This window comes from Lissotriton vulgaris, chromosome 11, assembly GCF_964263255.1.
Source record: "Lissotriton vulgaris chromosome 11, aLisVul1.2, whole genome shotgun sequence".
Classification (NCBI taxonomy): Eukaryota; Metazoa; Chordata; class Amphibia; order Caudata; family Salamandridae; genus Lissotriton; species Lissotriton vulgaris.
The window spans coordinates 554826100-554844774 of NC_141699.1; the positions used below are offsets into that span (position 1 = coordinate 554826100).

Consider the following 18675-nt stretch of genomic DNA (forward strand, 5'->3'; position numbering starts at 1 on the left):
CCGGTTGACCCCCGGGCGGGACGGGATACCACTATTTGTGAGGACACGGGGGGGGCGGGAGAGGACGAGGGGGGCGGGAAAGGACACGGACGTCGGGAGGGAGGCGGGAAACGTGGGGACGGCGGGAGGAGGGACACAAGGCAGGACAGCAGCAAGCACGGCCCGGCCGGACCAGACTCGGGGGCGTTCCCGGCGTCGCGTGACGTCGCCAAAGCCAAAGAATCTCGGGAACGCCCCCGTGTCTGGTCCGGCATTGACGGACGCCTCTCTGTTCCAATGGCTAGCCTCCATTTATGGAGCTAGCCAATGAAGCAGAGGGGCGTGTTCAAGTCACCCATACTAGAAACTACAGATTTCTCTGGAGGAGGAGCCTAACGGCTCCGCCCCCCAGCGAAACCTAAAAACGGTTCTCTGAGCTACTGTAAGCCAGTGAGGCTTTTTCATTAGAGGCTAAATGTGACAGTGTCGAGCTTGACGGAAGACCAGCCGAACTGCCTGATTTTTGCCATATGCATCTACCAGAGGTCTATCTTCGGTCAATGCCTTCTTTGCAGGTTTGTTTGCTTCTAAGTTTGCATACCTAGATCGAGGAGCCTGCGTCATGCTGATGCCTCTCCGTGCTCACCTACTGTCTCTGAGGCAGAGTTAAGTGGTAGGTGAGTGCCGAGATGGTGCCAACAATCAGGATTCATGCTTGGGCTGCTGGCAGAGAACAAAAGTGCTTATGAGCCTCAACAATATTGCACCACTGGGAGAAAACCGGTGCGGCGAGTTTGAGTCTGCAAAGGTATAGGCAGCTAATGTCAGAAACTCTTACACGATGAGCGAATCAACCACATGTCTGCTGTGCACAGGTGTTTGTTTTCCCCGCCTAGCAAGTACATCTGTAAGTGACAACACTTGCACCGAACCCTCTACGGCCAAGATGTATAGTGTAATATCACCAGAGCTGTACCCCTCTCAGCTGATTCATTTTCTAAAAATGTAAGTGCCTGGGCCTAAGGTATTTCGTAGGAGGCTCTGTGGCTGGCGCTACACACCGCCTGTCAGCACTGCCCAATACTAAGATATTCAAAATAAGTGTGATATTTTGGGTTTAACTCAACCAGTAAGGATGGCTGGGATTCACTGGCTTTTTTACCCTTTTAAACAATATTGAACAGTTTGTTGATGAGCTCTGTTCAAAAATAGACAGACAAAAGGGAAGGTGTTTAGAAACAGCTGCCGGTGCCAAGTACAAACACACACTGGCACAAATTAAGCACCGCCACTCTCCTAGCATATCTTGCTGTGCTTCTCCCCTTCCAGCAGACCTTTCCCCTGAGCGCTCGCTGGCTTTCAGTGCATCCTTGCTGCAGGTCGTTCTCCTCAACCCCAATGTACCATCACAGCAGAAGCTCCTCCTCGGAGTGTACCCTCACACGGATGCGTCTCCCCACTGCTCAACATGGATAACCACAGTCTCTCGAGGTGCAAAGCTGGAGTGGCTACGGTGTCTCAGGAGGTCCAATGCTCCCAGGTGATACAGACACAATACTTGCTCCCTCCCTCCCCCAGTTACTCGGGTCCAAAAATCTGAGGATCCCCATCACCCACCTACCTCTTCCTGGGGCTGCTCGAGCGCACAATCTGTGGTGAGGTCTGGACAGGGGGTGCCCCAGGGTGCAAGGGCGACTGCGGCCTTTTCACTGGAGAGTAAACACCGACTGGAGAAGCACTTCTTCCCGAGTAGCTTCCCCGTTCCTGAAAACAAATAAAGAACATGAGAAGGTGAGAGAGGTCTGATGAAATGGAGGAGACAGTCCTGAGAGAACTGAAGAGTTACCACAAAGGAGGAGGGAGAAAGCTCGGAAGTGGGGTGGAGGTATAATGAGAAGTAGAGAGCCCAAGAGTCAAGAGAGAAATAAAAAATAAAAACACAATCTAACCGAAGTTGGTCCCTACGTTTATTTCCCCATCTGAGTTATTTTTCTCATTGTTTGCGCTTTGAGGAGAATAAAAGATTGACACCTTAAATTTGTCAAACTGACCAGCCTTAAATAAAGAAATTGTGCTCATGTATCAATCTCGTTTCTGGCTGATTCACAACAATTGACATATTAATGGCTGATGCAGTCACCTGTGAACTGTCCTGATCGATAATGGTGTGGCCAGAATTGCAAGAAATACAGCTATCTATAATTTAAAATTTGGGAAAAAGGACAATTTAAAAGTGCACTTTTTCCAACTGCAGTGTATTCACCTGAAAAGGGAACATTTGACTCTTTCTCTACCACCGGAAAAGGGTGGGGTGTCTGGGGTTGTCCGAGACCCCCTCGAACAGACAAACCACCCGATTACCAGTGACTGAGACATTATAAATGGTATCTTTTGCGGGAAGGCCACTAGATGACACAGTGTCACCAAGGACTAGAGGTGGGCTAGTCAGCAAATTTACAGGGAGAACCGAGCCAGAGTCAAGCCAACAGTCTGGCTTGGCTTTTAGGGCTCGTGCACAAGTCGAGCCCTGAAAATGTTTGCTATGTAAATAATACAACGAACATCACTTAGAATATGATAAAGCCACTTCAAAGTTCAAAAAAGTGTATTTCTTTACCATGTGAAGCTTTGACATTATTTTCACATTATAGCACTGCACTGAGAAGTACTCATTAAAATTATAGTTTTTAAACAAACCATTAGTGCACTAAGAGGCAAGATAATTGCCATGTAAATCCTGTAAGTGGCCCAGTTTATTATAGAGCAACATTATAGTCGATTAAGTCAAGCACAGTAGGTTCTTGTACAACTTGTATTCTGAACTCACATATTTGAAAGAGCGTTCATAAGAGATAACAAAGGAAAAAGAGTTTTGTCAAAATAAAATATTTGCCTAAGATCACACAATTTAAGTGACAAAGCCATGATTTATCTAGGTTTTCTGGTTTACCTTTGTACAAATCAGCCAGGAAAAGGGTATCTATCTTTCCTAATGTTAAAGTTTTGTTTTTACCTCTTAATGCACTTTTCTGCAGGTTTTAATAGCGTGAACTCGGCCGGAAGGCACTGAAGTGCTTTACATGAGCACCAGTTACATTACACAAGGTCACATGCATTATTTATAGGTACTGGGGAGATTAAGTGATTTTCCCAGAATCAGCCGAGACTTGAACCTGGTTCACCAATTTCAAAGTCGGCGGCTCTGCCCATAGTGCCACATCCTGGTTGGAAGGAGGGTGGCAGACAGAAGCCACAGGAAAGTTCGGTTCGTTAAGGGCCTGTGTTTCTAACAGGCCTTCGAGCTGAGCCAGGCTTTAGGCTCAAGCCTGACTCGAGCTTTCAGTGGCTCGCCCACCTCTACCAAGGACGCCTTACTGTGTTTTACTATAGCAGTGTAATACATTCTGGGAGTTGTAGTCCAGATCCCCACTAGTTGATGCTGTTGAACTAATAGGTCTACAAACAAGGATTTGCAAAACCAAAGCCCAGGACTTGAGCATTGTGTTCTTGGTGACACAGAGTCATCTGATTGTATTAACTGGGTAGTTAATTTCTACAAACCTATGAGCAAATCAACGGCAGAGTTAGACCAGTCACCAAGCCCTGGCCGAACGATGGAGTGCCACACAGCTAGGACAGCATACTTTATTGTAGCTCTCATTTCTAAAGGAAACATGTGTAACAACTTTGCAGTAATTGCCGGACCGAGATTTAAATACCGTGGCTAGCTCACTCCATGTGGTCATGGGCACCATTTTACAAAGTTGGGCTTTCAAGTGACAATCTAATGCATTTTGCATGTCTTAGGCTTGGTTTGCTTCGAACACAATAATGAGATAAATAGACCAGGCATGGGTGATTTGCAGGTTAAAAGCTCTTGACTGGCGACAGAGAGTGTCTATGGTGACAGAGTGACGTGGGAAACCTAGATTTAACGGCACCATTGCATTTATCCGCTTTAACTATAAGTGCCATCGCTGCACACAAACGGATAGTACTCTTTTAATTGCCTCGTAGAACGAGGACTGGTTGTCACGAAATGCAATGTTGTGGCCTGAAGGCATGGATACCAGGTGGTACCATGTCACCAAGGACACAATCCTCCATCCCTGTGCTTTTATTTTAAAAATCCTGGTTTCATTGTTGTTGTTATTTCGATTGAACTAGAAGTCCCAGAATTCATTAGATTGTTAAACTAAACCCAGGAACGAATCACTGCGTCCTTGATGGCATGCTGCTGTAATATCTGGTAACCACGCCTGCTAGTCCACCCTGATGCATGCAGGGCGCGCTCAACCCCCCCGAGCTACCTTGCAGCGATGCACACATTAACTGCTCTGTAATTCGTAGACTCTGAAGCAGCATAAGGGTGCGTTGTTCATGTAGTTTTGTTTTTAACACAGATATCATCCCGGGCCTTTCCGGTCCCGCAAGCCTCACAAACACCTTGAAATATTGTCGGTGGCCACACAGGGGCGCCATACTCCAGCGCATGATAGACAAAATGTTCATATTGAACTCGCTCCCCGCCGGGCAGAGCCCTGTCTGTCAATGTTACAGGAATGCAGCAGAGTGACCTCCCTCCTGTCCCTCCAGTGAGTTCAGCTTCCTCCTCAGTGCCTTGTCGGCGCTGTTGCGCCCCGGCTGTGTTAGTTTCATTTAGCAGTGTACGCCTTGCTGTAAGACTTCGCCCTTCGACCGCCCCCCTACCCCAATCGCCCCATCTGCTGTTAGTTATATTTTGATGGAAACACAAGTAAGTAGAAATAGAGGCCGCCCTAAGTGAGAGCGCGTGCCCCAGGCAGACAGCTCATCTGCAGTGCACGCAGGCCAGACAGATGTCCAGAAACATTAGAGAGGAGTGGATGACGAGCACGTTTATTCAACCCAGAAACACGCGCGACCCCAAAGAACCGCTCCTGCATAATTTGAAGACTTCATGTAACCAACGGGCATCAGCAAAATCAATAGGGTTGGCACTTTGTAGGCTTTGTTCATACACCGCTTTAGCTTTCTGTCGGAGACCTCATGTTATCAATGGCCTAACACAAAACGATGCCCCCCTCCATGCAAAATGTGATGAGGCCGGGCCACCGAGTTCCCACATATCTCAAAGATATTTATTGGTCCTGGGTTGAATGGGGTGCCACTAGAGGGTTGCCCCCCCCCCCCCCGGCCTGTTACCAATACTTTGTAACCGTGTATACCTTACAGTATACACATACAGAGGGCAGGCTTTTGGTCAGCCCCTTTTAGCCATTGGCTCTCTTACAGTTTTAAAGAGTTGCGGTTGGTTGGGTGGGCTGTATGTAAAGGCCATGGCATTTTGTAGAAGGTTATACAGCAAATGAAACCTTTGTCTTCTTCCCCTTCCAGAGGCTTTGCAGGTCAGTAAGGGGCTTCCCTGTGTCATCTTTCCCCCTTCGCTGTGTCTAGGCCTACTCAGATGCTTTAAAGAAATGCTCCCAGTGCTTGCACCCAAAAAGTACAAACATTGGCAAAACCAATACAAGTAAACTGGCATTGGCAAACCAAGGTATTAGGCTTTGCTAATGCTTGTTTTATTACGGATAGCACCCAATGTCTGACGCACAAGCTCACATCACTGTATTTCTTACGCACACACACATTCTTACAGACACAGCTGCACAAGGACATCATGGTTGGGGTGCTAGTTGGTAGCGGTGGTGATGTTGGGAATAGTGGTAGTAATGAAGCCGCATTGAAGTGCGGAGTAGAGCTCTGAAGGACAGAGGGGCAGAGCCGATTCGAGGACTGCTGAATACCAGATGAGCTGCCCCACATGCAGGTCAAAGGAGCTGCTGGAAAACCGTCATTGAAAAGAAATGAGCAGCGTCAACGAGGGCAGAGTAGAGCAGAAGTCGGGTCTGCGTTTTACCACCATGCAAAAAACAGAAGAAGCGGGGTACAGCAGGAGCCGGGATGACATGAGCCGCAGTGAAGTGACAAGGAGGGCAGGACACAGCAGAAGTTAACAGATTGGCATAAACCCCTTTGCCTGTCAGTGGCTGTCCTTCCAGATGTGGAAGTAGACTGTATGCTAGCAAAATGGCGTCACTGACGCTGCATGACAAGCCAAACACCGAATGGTTATCGCTGTGAGCCGACAAAATGTGACTGGCAAGGCCTACAACCAATCAGTGAAGGGGCCAACCCCATCTCCCATTCCTGTGCTGTGGTGAGGGCTGAACTAAGATGGCACCTCAACAAAGCAGGGGCTGAAGGAAACTGACCCAGAGCTCCTTTCTGTGTACTATGAGGAGCTTCCTCTTTCATGTGATAAACCATGGCCAGTAGAGAACAGGCTCCGGAAATCAGTAGCACAGCAAGTGTGCCATGAACCCTGGTGCAAGCAATGAAAAGAACCCTATGACTGCTGCCGGGGTAGTAAATACAGCAATTATCACGGTTCAATGAGCCCCGGTGCCACTCTACCTGCTGCACTATTTGTAGCTATGCCCCTGCCTGAAACAACCAACAGCGTCAAGAAGCTGTGGCACAAGCGTGGGCTGTGATGTACAAAAACTATGCAACTTAAAAGATCATAGAACAAGTAGTTTAGGCAACATTTGTTATATCAGAACCTATTTGTATAACAAGCACCTCAGAAAAGAAACAAAAGAGGGACTAAAAGTCACCCTACAAAGACTGCCACTACCATAGATGTATGTGGAGTACAAGTCAAACACAAGAGGGCTCCTGTTGGCTTAAGAATAGAAGGAGACAACACCAGGGGAAACCCGACAGTCAAAATACAAGCGACAACAATGCTCCACGTGCTTTCAAATATGTAGAACTCAAAAAATAATCAGTATCATAAATCAGACATTAAAAACATACTTTATTACATAATATTAATTCATTTTCTACTGTACATTGTACATAAACTTGCATATTTGTTTCTCATGGGCTCCCTTTCCTGCTACAACGATCTAAAAAGCTCACCCTCATACATCAAAACATCCAGAAACATTTATTCAGAAAGACGCACATCCAACCTATTCACTAAAAACAATGCTTAGAATCCCATGTAGGCATTACTCCGATTCCTTAATCAATTATATATAGCTCAAGAGTCAACTTGCATTCCACAGAATGCATACAAAATGTGTCTAAATTAATATATTTTTAACACATCCATATACATCAAGAATATGTATAATATTAGCATAAAGAGAATTGCGCAGACGTGCATTTCGGTGAGAAACAGTTAAGAATTAGTCTTGCCACCTTTATCAGGGCACTGAACAAATTATCTGGGTGGTGGTTGGGGCCATCCAAGCAAGAGAGAGACCTTTCGGGAAGCCCGTTCCATCTACTGTAGCAAAGAGTTACTCAGCTCGAGAACACTAATAGGTTAAGCAGTATACTTCAGCTGGAATATATTGCAAATTCCATTCAAGGTATTCAATCAAAAAGGTATTTTCCATAGAGATAATTCAGACTAAATGAATATATGGGGAAGAATACATGTTTCCCCAGAAATCGCTAAGAATTCAAAGTAATTCTGTCTCCTTTACCTTACTGGAAAAGGGTCCTGATTTGGTGAGCGAGGGGTCCTCCATCTATTTCACGGTCAGATGTAAGCTATATCTGTATCTGTGTCTCACTTCAACGCTTGTCGGCGCAATTCTCTTTATGCTAATACTATACATATTTTTGATGTATATGGATATGTGTTAAAAAAAAGATATTAATTTAGACGCATTTTGTAAGTATTCTGTGGAATGCAAATGATTGTTGGGCTCTATAGAAAAGATTAAGGAATCAGAGTAATGCCAACATGGGATTCTAAGCATTGTTTCTAGTGAATAGGGTGGATGTGCGTCTTTTTGAATGAATGTGTCTGGATGCTTTGATGTGAGAGCATTATTTTTAAGATCATTGTAGCAGGATAGGAAGCCCATCAGAAACACATATTCAAGTGCATGTACAATAGAAAAGACGTTTACAATATGGAATAAAATATATATTTTTTAAACGTCTGATTCAGGATACTGATTATTTTTTTAGTTATACCGATTTGAAAGTAAGTAGAGGAGCATTGTGGTCTTCTGTATATTGACTGTTGAAGAGCACAAGTCCCCTAGCCATAAAACAAGCACCTCAAAAAAGAAACAAAGGAGGGACTAAAAGTCACACTATAAAAACAGACAGACTCCCATAGATGTATTAAGGACTCAAGTCCTCTAGCCCGCTGTAGGACTCACACAGATGACTCTGATTAGGACAACTGTTTGTCTCCAGATATTGGTCACCTTTTCCTCACAGGCACCCTTTCTGGGATAATTTGACATACACTGTGCCCACAGATCTCAGGATGCAAGCAAGAACAATCGTCCGCTAGGCCCTTCGGAGTATCAAGACAGAGAAAGGTCCTTATTCTAAAAATCATTTTACTCTTATTTAAATGGACCAGGAGAGGCCTTTCAAACTTACCACCTACACTTTAACCCTTTGCCTCCCACAACCTTAGACATTAGTCTGCTTAAGAACGTAAAACACTCCGTGGCTATAGAATTAGTGTACCCTGCACTACATAAAAAAGCATTGGCAAAGCCAGTGGGGCCTGGCTTTAATTGCCAACACATGTAAAACACAGGAATTCGCAAATGCGGTTCCTCACACAAAACCTACCCTATTGTCTTTTCCAATGCAGGGAAGAAAGTAGTAAAACATAATTGCTTTTTTTAATAAATACACATAGGAGACAAACACATTTATAGGATGAAACATGTGATGATTGAGTGTTATTTCTAGATATAAAACAGTCCCTCCCAAATCCAAGGGAAACATTTCTTGGAAGGCAGAATAATACATCAAATAGCCAATAACATGAGGTAAAAGAACCCACGCGGTGTAGACTTTAAAGAACTGCCTTGCAAAGCCGGAGTTAAACATTGTGTAACAGCATAACTCCTGGCCCTTTTCAAAAATATTTATTGCATTAACTCGCAGTTTGACAAGCCTGGCTCACAAAGAGTCTAGACCACGTTCAGTAAATTCTTGTTCCAAGACTATTAAGCATGCTTTTGTCTGTTGTAATTGTGTATTTCCTAGATTGGTAATCTTTATTAGTTACTGAGCAGCAGCCTGGCCAAGTGAGCCATTGTTTTATGCTTGCAAGTGATAAAAAAATGCCTGATTTCTTAGAATTTTGTAACATGCGAAGGAATCTGCTTTGTCCCTGTCCTGAGTGTCAATAACCTTCCTTGGCCTGCCACATAAAAATGGCTGACATTGGAGTTTAGAGGTGACATCACGGAGACAGTGCTGGGAGGGGTTTCTAACGACTGGATTCCTGAGCAAGAAGCACAATTTCTGCAAGTAAAGTCAGGGTAGAGAAGAGGAAGAAAGCAGCACGATTCTATGTCAGGACCGGAGGCTTCTGATTATGCTTCTCAATCTTTACTAGAAGCTCACAGCAGCCAATGAAAATGCTTGCTTTTCATTCCAATAAAACGTTAAACTGCATATCCCATCATGCTTTACACATAACCACGCCCCCTTAGTCCATAAGAGGCCTTAGCCTGCCGCCATCTTCCTCTTTCTTTGCTGCTCACAGAGCTAAGTACAACCTTGTTACTCCCTCTGTGTCTCTATTGCGCATGTTATTGTTAGATTGACATTACTTGGCACTGTATACTTTGTTTATACTGGTTATTGGTTCTTATACTGCTATCTATTTCGCTGAGGTTGTTACCTCTTCAGGGGGAGTAGCGTTGCTTCGGCGGCGCACCTTTGTGCCCGTCTTTCAGGTAATCGATTCCTCATGTGGCAGGAGCGCGCTGTATTGGCGCGAGGGTAGCGACGGTCGTTGACCGGAGGCAGACGGAGGCCTGTAGTTTACTTGTGGAGCCTGCTGGAGCCCGGTGTTGTCCCCGTAGGCTACGCGCGTTAGCGCATGCGCAGACGGCTTCCCTAATCGCCGCTGACGCTTGTTCAGGCCGGGTGGCTCTCGGCCGCGGCGTGCACCCCAAAGCGCGCTGAATTGGGCTAATTTCTGGTAGGATTCAGTCGCGCTTGGGCTGCACGTCGCGGCGCGACCCGCGTTTTTTAGTTTCAATTGCGATTTGTTGTCGGAGTGTTAGGAAGGATCCCTCTGCCTTAGCGATCGCCTGGTGAGGTGGTACAAATACTAATTAGGCCAATTAGAGCGCGCACACGCTCAGTGTATTGCAGTGGCCTGGGTCTCTGGCCCGCCTTGACTACAGCTTTGCTGAGGGGGTTGAAGGTAGTGAAAGTTTGTGTGCTGTGTGGGCTGACCCCCCCCCTGACCCTCCTTGTACCTGGTTTGTCTGACCACAACCTAGAAAGGATTCACAGTGAGAATGTCCGAAGAGCAGTTTAATGAGGGGTACTATGAGGAGGAGGAATTTGAGAACAGGCAGACTGCTGCCTTGGAGGACAACCTTGTCAGTGCTTTGGACGCTTCGGTCCAGTCCTCCGTTAACAGGGAGATGGAAACTACTGTACCTCAGACAGTTCACCAGGCACTGGCCTCAGCCCTTCGTCCTATCCGACGACAACTAGAAGGTTTTGCCAAAAGACATGGCTTTACTAAACCTCAGAAGAAGAAGGGTGATGCATCCACCTCGGGTCCTTCAGGGGACTCTGCCACCTGGCCTCACATGCAGGCCTTAGCTACCCTGCCGGACACGGCGGACCATTCTTACGCTGGGGCCAAGGCCATGAGTAAACGTAGGGTCCATGTCACAGACACGGACACGGATACTGGCACGAACACTGATACGGACACCGACACCTCAGAGGATCGCAATCCTCCAAAGAAGACAAAGGTGGCGCAGCCCAAGAGCCTCGCGCCGGATGATACACCGTTCACCTTTGACCCATTGGAGATTGTACACCCCAGATCACAAGACTGGATGCCGCCTGCTGCGGTCACGGCGTACATCCATGATAATTTACGGAAGTGCTTCCCTAGGGATGTAAGAAATCGTTTACGCTCAGAGTGCCCTAGACCGGAAATCCCAAATCAGGTGGCGGAAACGCCGGAGATTGACCCTAACCTTCTCACCTTTCTGAAGAAGTTCACCAAGGACCCGAAGAGGGGTCTGGATAGGGCATGGCGGGGGTGTCAGGACAAAATGTTAGATGCCATCGGCCCCTTGGCAAAGATCCTAGAGATGGCCTTTGTGGCCAAGGAGACCTCAGTCATCATTAACCCGGACGTGCTCGCTGGATGGGCCCAGAGAGCCATATGTTTTTTGGGCAACGCGAACTGCGCTGTCTCGGCAGAGAGAAGAAAATCTTTGCTTATGAAGATGGATTCGAATCTAACGGAGCTCGCTGACGCGGAACCGGGACCCCTTGCAGAAGGCCTTCTTTTTGGTGACAAGTTCGTTAGGGACGTCTCCAAATATGTCGGTACCTTTACAGCTTTGGACAAGGCCCAGTCGGGCATCAAGCGCGCCCTCAGCCAGGGTGTTTTTCACAGGGCCGGACGAGGCGGGGGTCGCTCGTCAGGCCGAGGAGGTCCTCCTGGCCCCCACAGAGGAGACTTCGGAAGGGGCAGAAATGATTTTGACTCAACTCGAGGAGGAACCTTCTACCCCTCCCGGAGGAGGTTCAACAAAAACAGATATCAGACTGGAGATGGACGAGGGAAGTTCAAGCACCAGCAGAGCTCAGGTGAGCATTTCAGATACTTCCTTTCTTCCTCTGGGGGGTCGGACTCGGCACTGCCTGGGGCGGTGGGAGGACCTTACTCAGGACGCTTGGGTCTTACAGACTGTTCAGGGCTTTCACCTGGAGTTTTACTCAAGTCCAGTTCAGACAAGCGTACCCCCAATTCTCCATTTTTCCCAACTAGAGGCCAGTTTCATAGACGAAGAGATTGCGTCCTTGCTACAGAAGCGCGCGATTGCCCCAAGTACTCGGTGCCCTCACGGCTTCTGCAGCAACATATTTGTGATTCAGAAGAAAGGGGGTGGAAACAGACTAGTTTTAAACCTCAGAGAGTTCAATCAATTCCTGACGTACAATCATTTCAAGATGGAAGGCATCCATCTTTTAACGGATCTACTGCAGGTGGGAGATTGGATGGTCCGGCTGGACCTGAAAGATGCGTATCTCTCTATTCCAATCTTCCCCCCACATCGCAGGTTTCTTCAATTCAAATGGAGAGACCGATGGTACGAATATTTGGTTCTGCCTTTCGGGCTCTCCTCGGCGCCTTGGTGCTTCACCAAGGTGATGAAGCCGGTAGTAGCGTACCTCCGAGAACGGGGTATTCGCCTTATCATATACCTCGACGACATACTGATAGTGGACCAGTGTCGGCAGACTCTCTTACGACACCTCCAACTGACCACGACTATTTTGCAGGACCTGGGTTTTGTTATAAACACCAAGAAGTCGGTCATGGTTCCTTCACAGGTTATAGATTTTCTGGGTTTCACGGTGAATTCGGTGATGGCCCAAATGTGCCTTCCGAAGGACAAACTTCGAGATCTGAAGAAAGAGATCCGGAAACTGCTGAGCAGCCAGTCTGTCTCCTTGAGAGCGCTGGCGAGAATGGTAGGAATTCTAGCGTCTTCAGTCCAGGCGATTTTACCGGGCCCGCTTCATTACAGGGCCCTGCAACAACTGAAGATCAAACACCTTCAGAAGGGTCTCTCGTACTCGGACAGCATTCCCCTCACGCAAGAGGTGAGGTCGGAGTTGCAATGGTGGTTGGGACACGTCGACGCTTGGAATGGCCGAGCGATCTTCGGTTCACTCCCGGAAGTCACAATAGAGTCCGACGCCAGCCGCTGGGGCTGGGGCGCGCGTTGTGGAGACATCTCCACGGGAGGACGTTGGTCCCCGGAGGAGCTTTCCCTCCATATCAATTGTCTGGAGCTGCTGGCGGGGTCGTTCGCGGTGAGAACATTGTCCCCTCAGCGGACATCCTGCTGTATCCTCCTGCGTCTGGACAATATATCGGCAGTGAGGTACATCAACAAGTTGGGAGGCACGAGGTCGTCCATGCTTGTACAAATAGCCAAAGACTTTTGGCATTATTGCCTCCGCAACCAGATATCGGTCATTGCGGAGTATCTCCCGGGCCAGTCAAATCAGGTGGCGGACTGGAACTCGAGGTACCTCCGGGACTTCAGCGATTGGAAGTTGAGCCCGAGGATGTTCGAGTGGCTAGTGAGCATTTGGGGTCCGTTCGGGACGGACTTATTTGCATCGAGGTTGACCTTCCAGATCCCTCGATTCTTCAGTTGGAGACCGGATCCGTTAGCTCAGGCGACGGACGCCTTTCTGCAGGACTGGTCAATGGGGATTCACTATGCGTTTCCCCCCTTCTTGCTGATCCCCAGAGCGATGTCGCAGGTGATCAGACAGAACGCGGAGGTGGTCATGGTGACGCCTTGGTGGACGTCCCAATCTTGGTTCCCCAAACTGATGCAGTGGAGCTGCGACCTCCCCAGACTCCTCCCGGAGTCGACGAGGCTGTTGCTGGGCCCTCATCAGGAGACACATCCCTTGATCTCGGAGGGCAGGCTCCGGCTGATGGCCTGGAGGCTTTCAGGCAACAGTGGCAAGTGCCAGGAATTTCGAGCAGGGCTGCAGACTTCATCAAGCAGGCCTGGGCTCCTTCCACGAGGAAACGATACTCCTCGGCCTGGAAAGGCTGGGTGGGTTGGTGCGTGGAACGACATTTGGATCCCGTGGGGGCCGGCTTACCCCATGTGTTAAATTTCCTGACGGATAAGGCATCGCAGGGCCTGGCCTATCGGTCGGTCAACAATTTCAGATCTGCCATCTCAGCGGGCCACGTTCAGCTGGAGGGGAGACCCATTGGTATGCACCCTGTCGTGTGTAAATTGTTGAAGGGTATTAGGGTAGAGAATCCCCCTAAACCTAAATATTCTGGTTTGTGGGATGTCAAGCGAGTTTTAGACCTCTTCGACAAATGGCCAGCTAACAGGGATCTTTCCAGAAAACAGCTTTCGGCCAAGCTGGCTATGTTGCTTTGCCTTTCGGCGTGTAGGAGATCATCGGACGTTCGCGCGCTGGACATAACAGGTAGAGTATTTACTCCGGAAGGAGTTTCTTTTCAGATTGTTCGGCGTACTAAAACATTGTCTACACAGGTATCGTATAATGCATTTCAGGAGAATGAAAAGTTATGTGTCGTTCAATGTCTTAAGACTTATGAGGAATGTACTGCGGCAGTTAGGCCTCAGGGCTGTTCGCAGCTTTTGATAGCCTTACAAAAGCCGTTCAGAGCTGTGGCTGCAGCCACCATTGCCAGATGGCTTCGTTTTGTGATGGAAGAAGCTGGCATTGACATCACCATGTTTGGTGCGCATTCTGTCAGGGGTGCTATGGCATCGAAATCGTTCATGTTGGGTTCCAGCATTCATGATATTATGCATTGTGCAGATTGGTCGTCGGAATCGACCTTCAAGACGTTTTATTATAAGCCGGTGGGGGATATTACCTCTGTTGTTTTCAATAAGCGTTAAACGTGCATAATCAGAAGCCTCCGGTCCTGACATAGAATCACAAATTTGCTAGCATTCGCGACAAGAATTTGCAATTCTATTAAGGACACGGAGGCGAGGATTATCCCACCCGGCATTGTATATGGAATTATAAAATGCTTGCCCACCCAGATGGTTACGGTCTCGTATCCTTTCTTTCAGGTTCGGAAAAAAAGGGTGATTGAGCCTCGAAGAATGACAGGATGGTTCGCCTGAAGGTTCTCCTTCCCGTTGGAAGAGTTCTGGAGTTTACAAAGTTCGGTTGGAGCTGTTCGCCGCAAGAAAGAGGAAGATGGCGGCAGGCTAAGGCCTCTTATGGACTAAGGGGGCGTGGTTATGTGTAAAGCATGATGGGATATGCAGTTTAACGTTTTATTGGAATGAAAAGCAAGCATTTTCATTGGCTGCTGTGAGCTTCTAGTAAAGATTGAGAAGCATAATCCTCGCCTCCGTGTCCTTAATAGAATTGCAAATTCTTGTCGCGAATGCTAGCAAATTTGTGATCCTTTCCACCCGCTTCACTTCTCTCTCCACCTCGCCCACTCCCCTCGAATCCGCAGAAGCAGCGGCCGCTCCTTCTCCCACCCTGCCCCCTAAACTGTGAAACGACCCCCCCCCCCCTTCGATCAGCACCAACGGTACTGGAGTTCATAATGAGACTGAAAACCTGTCTCTTCAACAAATAACTCGGAGCAGCGGCACGACCCATCCCCACCATCCCTAGCGCCTGGAGACCCTCACGGGTGATAAGTAGCGCTCTATAAATCCTGTCTGTTTGATTGATTGATTGATTGATTGACATCTTTAGGAAAATATTGAGCTTCAGACAGCGAGAACTCCGGGCTCAGTCGTGATTACAAACAGTACTTTCTTAATAGGGCACCGGGCGCTTCAATGGCTCATGGCTTTATAGACAACAGGAGTAAATCACCTGCTTCTCCAGGGCCTACCACCGACTGGGTAGATGGACCATGGCATAGGGAGAGTGTCAGCTACAGCAGTGACTCCGATCTTAAGGGGCGCCATGTCAGGGCAAGACTGCTTCCGGTCCCTGGATATCCTGGCTTAGAGTACAAACTGCTTCCGGCCCCTGGGCATGGTCATCCTTTCTTGGGATACAGACGTCTCCCAGCCTCTACCTCAGGGATCCGACTACCCATAGCCCTGGGCATCCCTCATTAGGGGACATACTGCTTCCGCCCCTCTGTTTCCTACCCTAGGGTATAGACTGCTGCCAGCCATTCGGATACAGCGTGCTCCAAACTTCTTGGTATCCTACCTACTGGTACAGACTGCTGCCAGCCCTGGGCATCCCCACCCTATGGTACACACTGCTCCCGGCCCTTGAGAATCCTACATCAGGATGCAGGTTGCTCCTAGCTCTTGGTTATGCTACCTTAGGGTGCAGACTGCTTCCAGCCCCTGGGCATCTCACTGTAGGGCACAATTAGGGTACAGGCTGCTCCAAGCCTGTGGGCATCCTATCTTAGGGCGCACACTACTCACAGCCCGTTGGCATTTTGTCTTACAGTGTAAGTAGGTCGTTTCCTGCAATGAAGTTTCGATAAGAGAATCAAATTGTCCCGCACAGACAGAATTATCTCCTTTTAAGGTTTCATAGATTAGGACAAAATGTTAAAATGATTCAGCTGAATATGGAATGTTTTTCATTATTATTTGTGGAAAGATAAAGAGGGTTTCTGCATTTCTGCCAAGTCTGTTTTCAGTGGGGCGAGAAATACCAGGTGCCAGAGACTGGCAGGTGGCCAGGAACCACAAGGCGGTGGAGTAACAAAAGGGTGTGCAGAAACCACGGGGTGTAGGACCTGGGACACACTTTACATAAACCATGTGCAGGGAAATGGTGTGCAGGAAATATACAATAGATGAAATGTATTAAAATGATATCAGGGTAATAGGATTGACGCAGAGGTGGAAAAGGACCTTCAGGGAGTGGGTGACGTGTAGTGAACGTTGGGCTTGAAAGCAAACACTGCAAGTGTATGGACAGCGGCAGGACTCTAGCGCCGCAATGGGGGATGGAGACAACATGAAACATTCACAAACCACCAAAAATAACTTCCTAGTCCAAATATTTTATTTTTACAAATTAATTCGAAACTTAACACCAAACATATGTCTACTAACCACACACGACACCAACAAAACAACAGACACTATCAAACACTGTTACTCCAATGTGCCCGAATGCCTACCCACATCACAACAAAATGGCGATCAGATGGAAAATGCACTACGAATACATAACAGAAGTTAGTGCTAAACAAATATGAATACTGTAACAATTCCGGAAAGGACATCGCAGGCCTGCGAGATGGCAGCGGCGTAACGCAAAATGATGGGGCCTCCTGCATAATGTGAGGAGGCCCAGGGGTCTCCCAGATTCGACAGATATTAATTGGATTTGGGCTCAAGGAGGGCCCACTGAATATTTGCACCCCCCCAAATGCCGCAAGGACCTGCATTACACCCCTGCCATAGACACCTGGGGTACCTTTTGCTGGGCCTCTGTCTGCCAGGGACATTAAATAATCTGTGTTGGTTTTCATTTTTTTCCTGTTTGGGGCAGCAGAGTGGCTTTACCGAGCATTTATAGGTTTCTTATTCCATGCCATCACACACATTCTGCCAGGCATGCAATGGCATGGATTAATGGCGGAGGGGGGGGGGGGGGGGTCTCCTCCAAGGCAAGGGTCTCTTTGTTAAACTGAAGGTCATTCCCTTGAATAGTAAAAACTGCAGTGTTCGCCTAACGATCACATGCGCCAAATACTCACTGCAGTGATGGATACCCTGGGCCAGACTGAGACACTGTGTGAGAGCTAGAATTCCTCTGAGTAGGTCTCTAAAAGCTTAACTAATGATATCGTGTTCACATATCACACGCAAGCTTCAACACATCACTAAACGCCTTTACATCACATATATCAGTTATGAGTATCCAATGGTAGGACCAGCAGCTTCTGGGCAAATCACTCAATTTCCCTGTGCCTAACAAAAATGAATGTGTCCGTCTGTAACACAACTGTTCCTCATGTAAAGCGCTCCGACACCTTCGGGTCAAGTTCGCGTTATATAAAACTCACAGAAAATAAAAGCAGCTGCCTTCTGGTAGCCACGGTCTTTGCCACCCCTGATCGTGGAGAAGTGTGGCTCAATGATTAGAGCGGCAGACCCTGATGCAGAGGTCTAGCCCGGGACCAGGGTTCAATTCCCCGCCTCAGCGGGTCTTGGGCTCAAAATTCCACGGACCTGATAATTCTCGCTCGGTGCCTATTCCAAATAGCTTGCTTAATCTCCACAACGGCCCCCACAACGCTAAGGATGCCTGGCCTCCACCTTGGGGGTGCCCAGGAGTGGACGCCTCACAGGGAAAGCCAGGATGGGTTCCACAGCGGTATTCGTACAAGCGCCTTGAGACCCTTGCGGGTGAGTAGTGCGCTATACAAGTATCAATTTACATCACATTAAGGCAGCTACAGGAACAGAAAGCGTTCCTGGTGGAGGTGGGCAAGATACAGGCTTATCAAACCTGGCTTGGGTTGAATTTCTGCCTGGACTCAAGTGCCATTGAGAAATAGAGGCAGGCATCCAAGTACTACTGTCTCCCTCTTAATTTAAAAGAAAAAAACACTAGACACATAGCAGCTGAGCGCACACAATCTATAAAAGTGACTTTCTGCTGTGTTGGTTGCAGTCAAGTTGAGATGCCATTCGCATGGGTGTTACTGGAGACCTCTGCGGACTTCAGTGTCCACTCTGTTTAGTTAATACATGTAATTACTGACATTGAGGGGTTGGACTTCTCCCCTGCCTTACAGTTTGTTAAACCAAGTGAAAGCGGTGACATTAACATACACATAGTTTTCTTCCTTCCCTTATAGTTTGTGTTTTTTTCCAAGAAAGAGGTTTTGACATTTTATACAAATATCAGGTTGGGTTACATGTGATACGTGTATTTAGTAAGCATAGTGTGCTAATTTGGTTCTTGAAATAATCGAAAACAAAACCTTTTCATTTGATTTTCAAAATAGAGTGGGGAGGAGAAATTCATCCAGTGTCTGAATTGCACACTGTGCAACCAGGAAACCTTCGTTCAACTACATCTTCCTCACTTGAAAAGTGTTGTGATCCTACGCAAATCACTTTACCT

The 18675-nt window shown here is 47.7% G+C and overlaps 1 protein-coding gene across 2 annotated transcripts in view; it reads right to left on the reverse strand.

Moving 5' to 3' along the window:
* PDLIM2 (PDZ and LIM domain 2) overlaps positions 1-18675 on the reverse strand; it is a 222616-nt gene that overhangs the window by 53459 nt on the left and 150482 nt on the right. For both annotated transcript variants that reach the window (XM_086943624.1, XM_086943625.1), the window contains exon 7: positions 1601-1743. In XM_086943624.1, coding sequence (XP_086799750.1) covers positions 1601-1743 — 143 coding nt within the window. The remainder of the gene's footprint in view (positions 1-1600; positions 1744-18675) is intronic.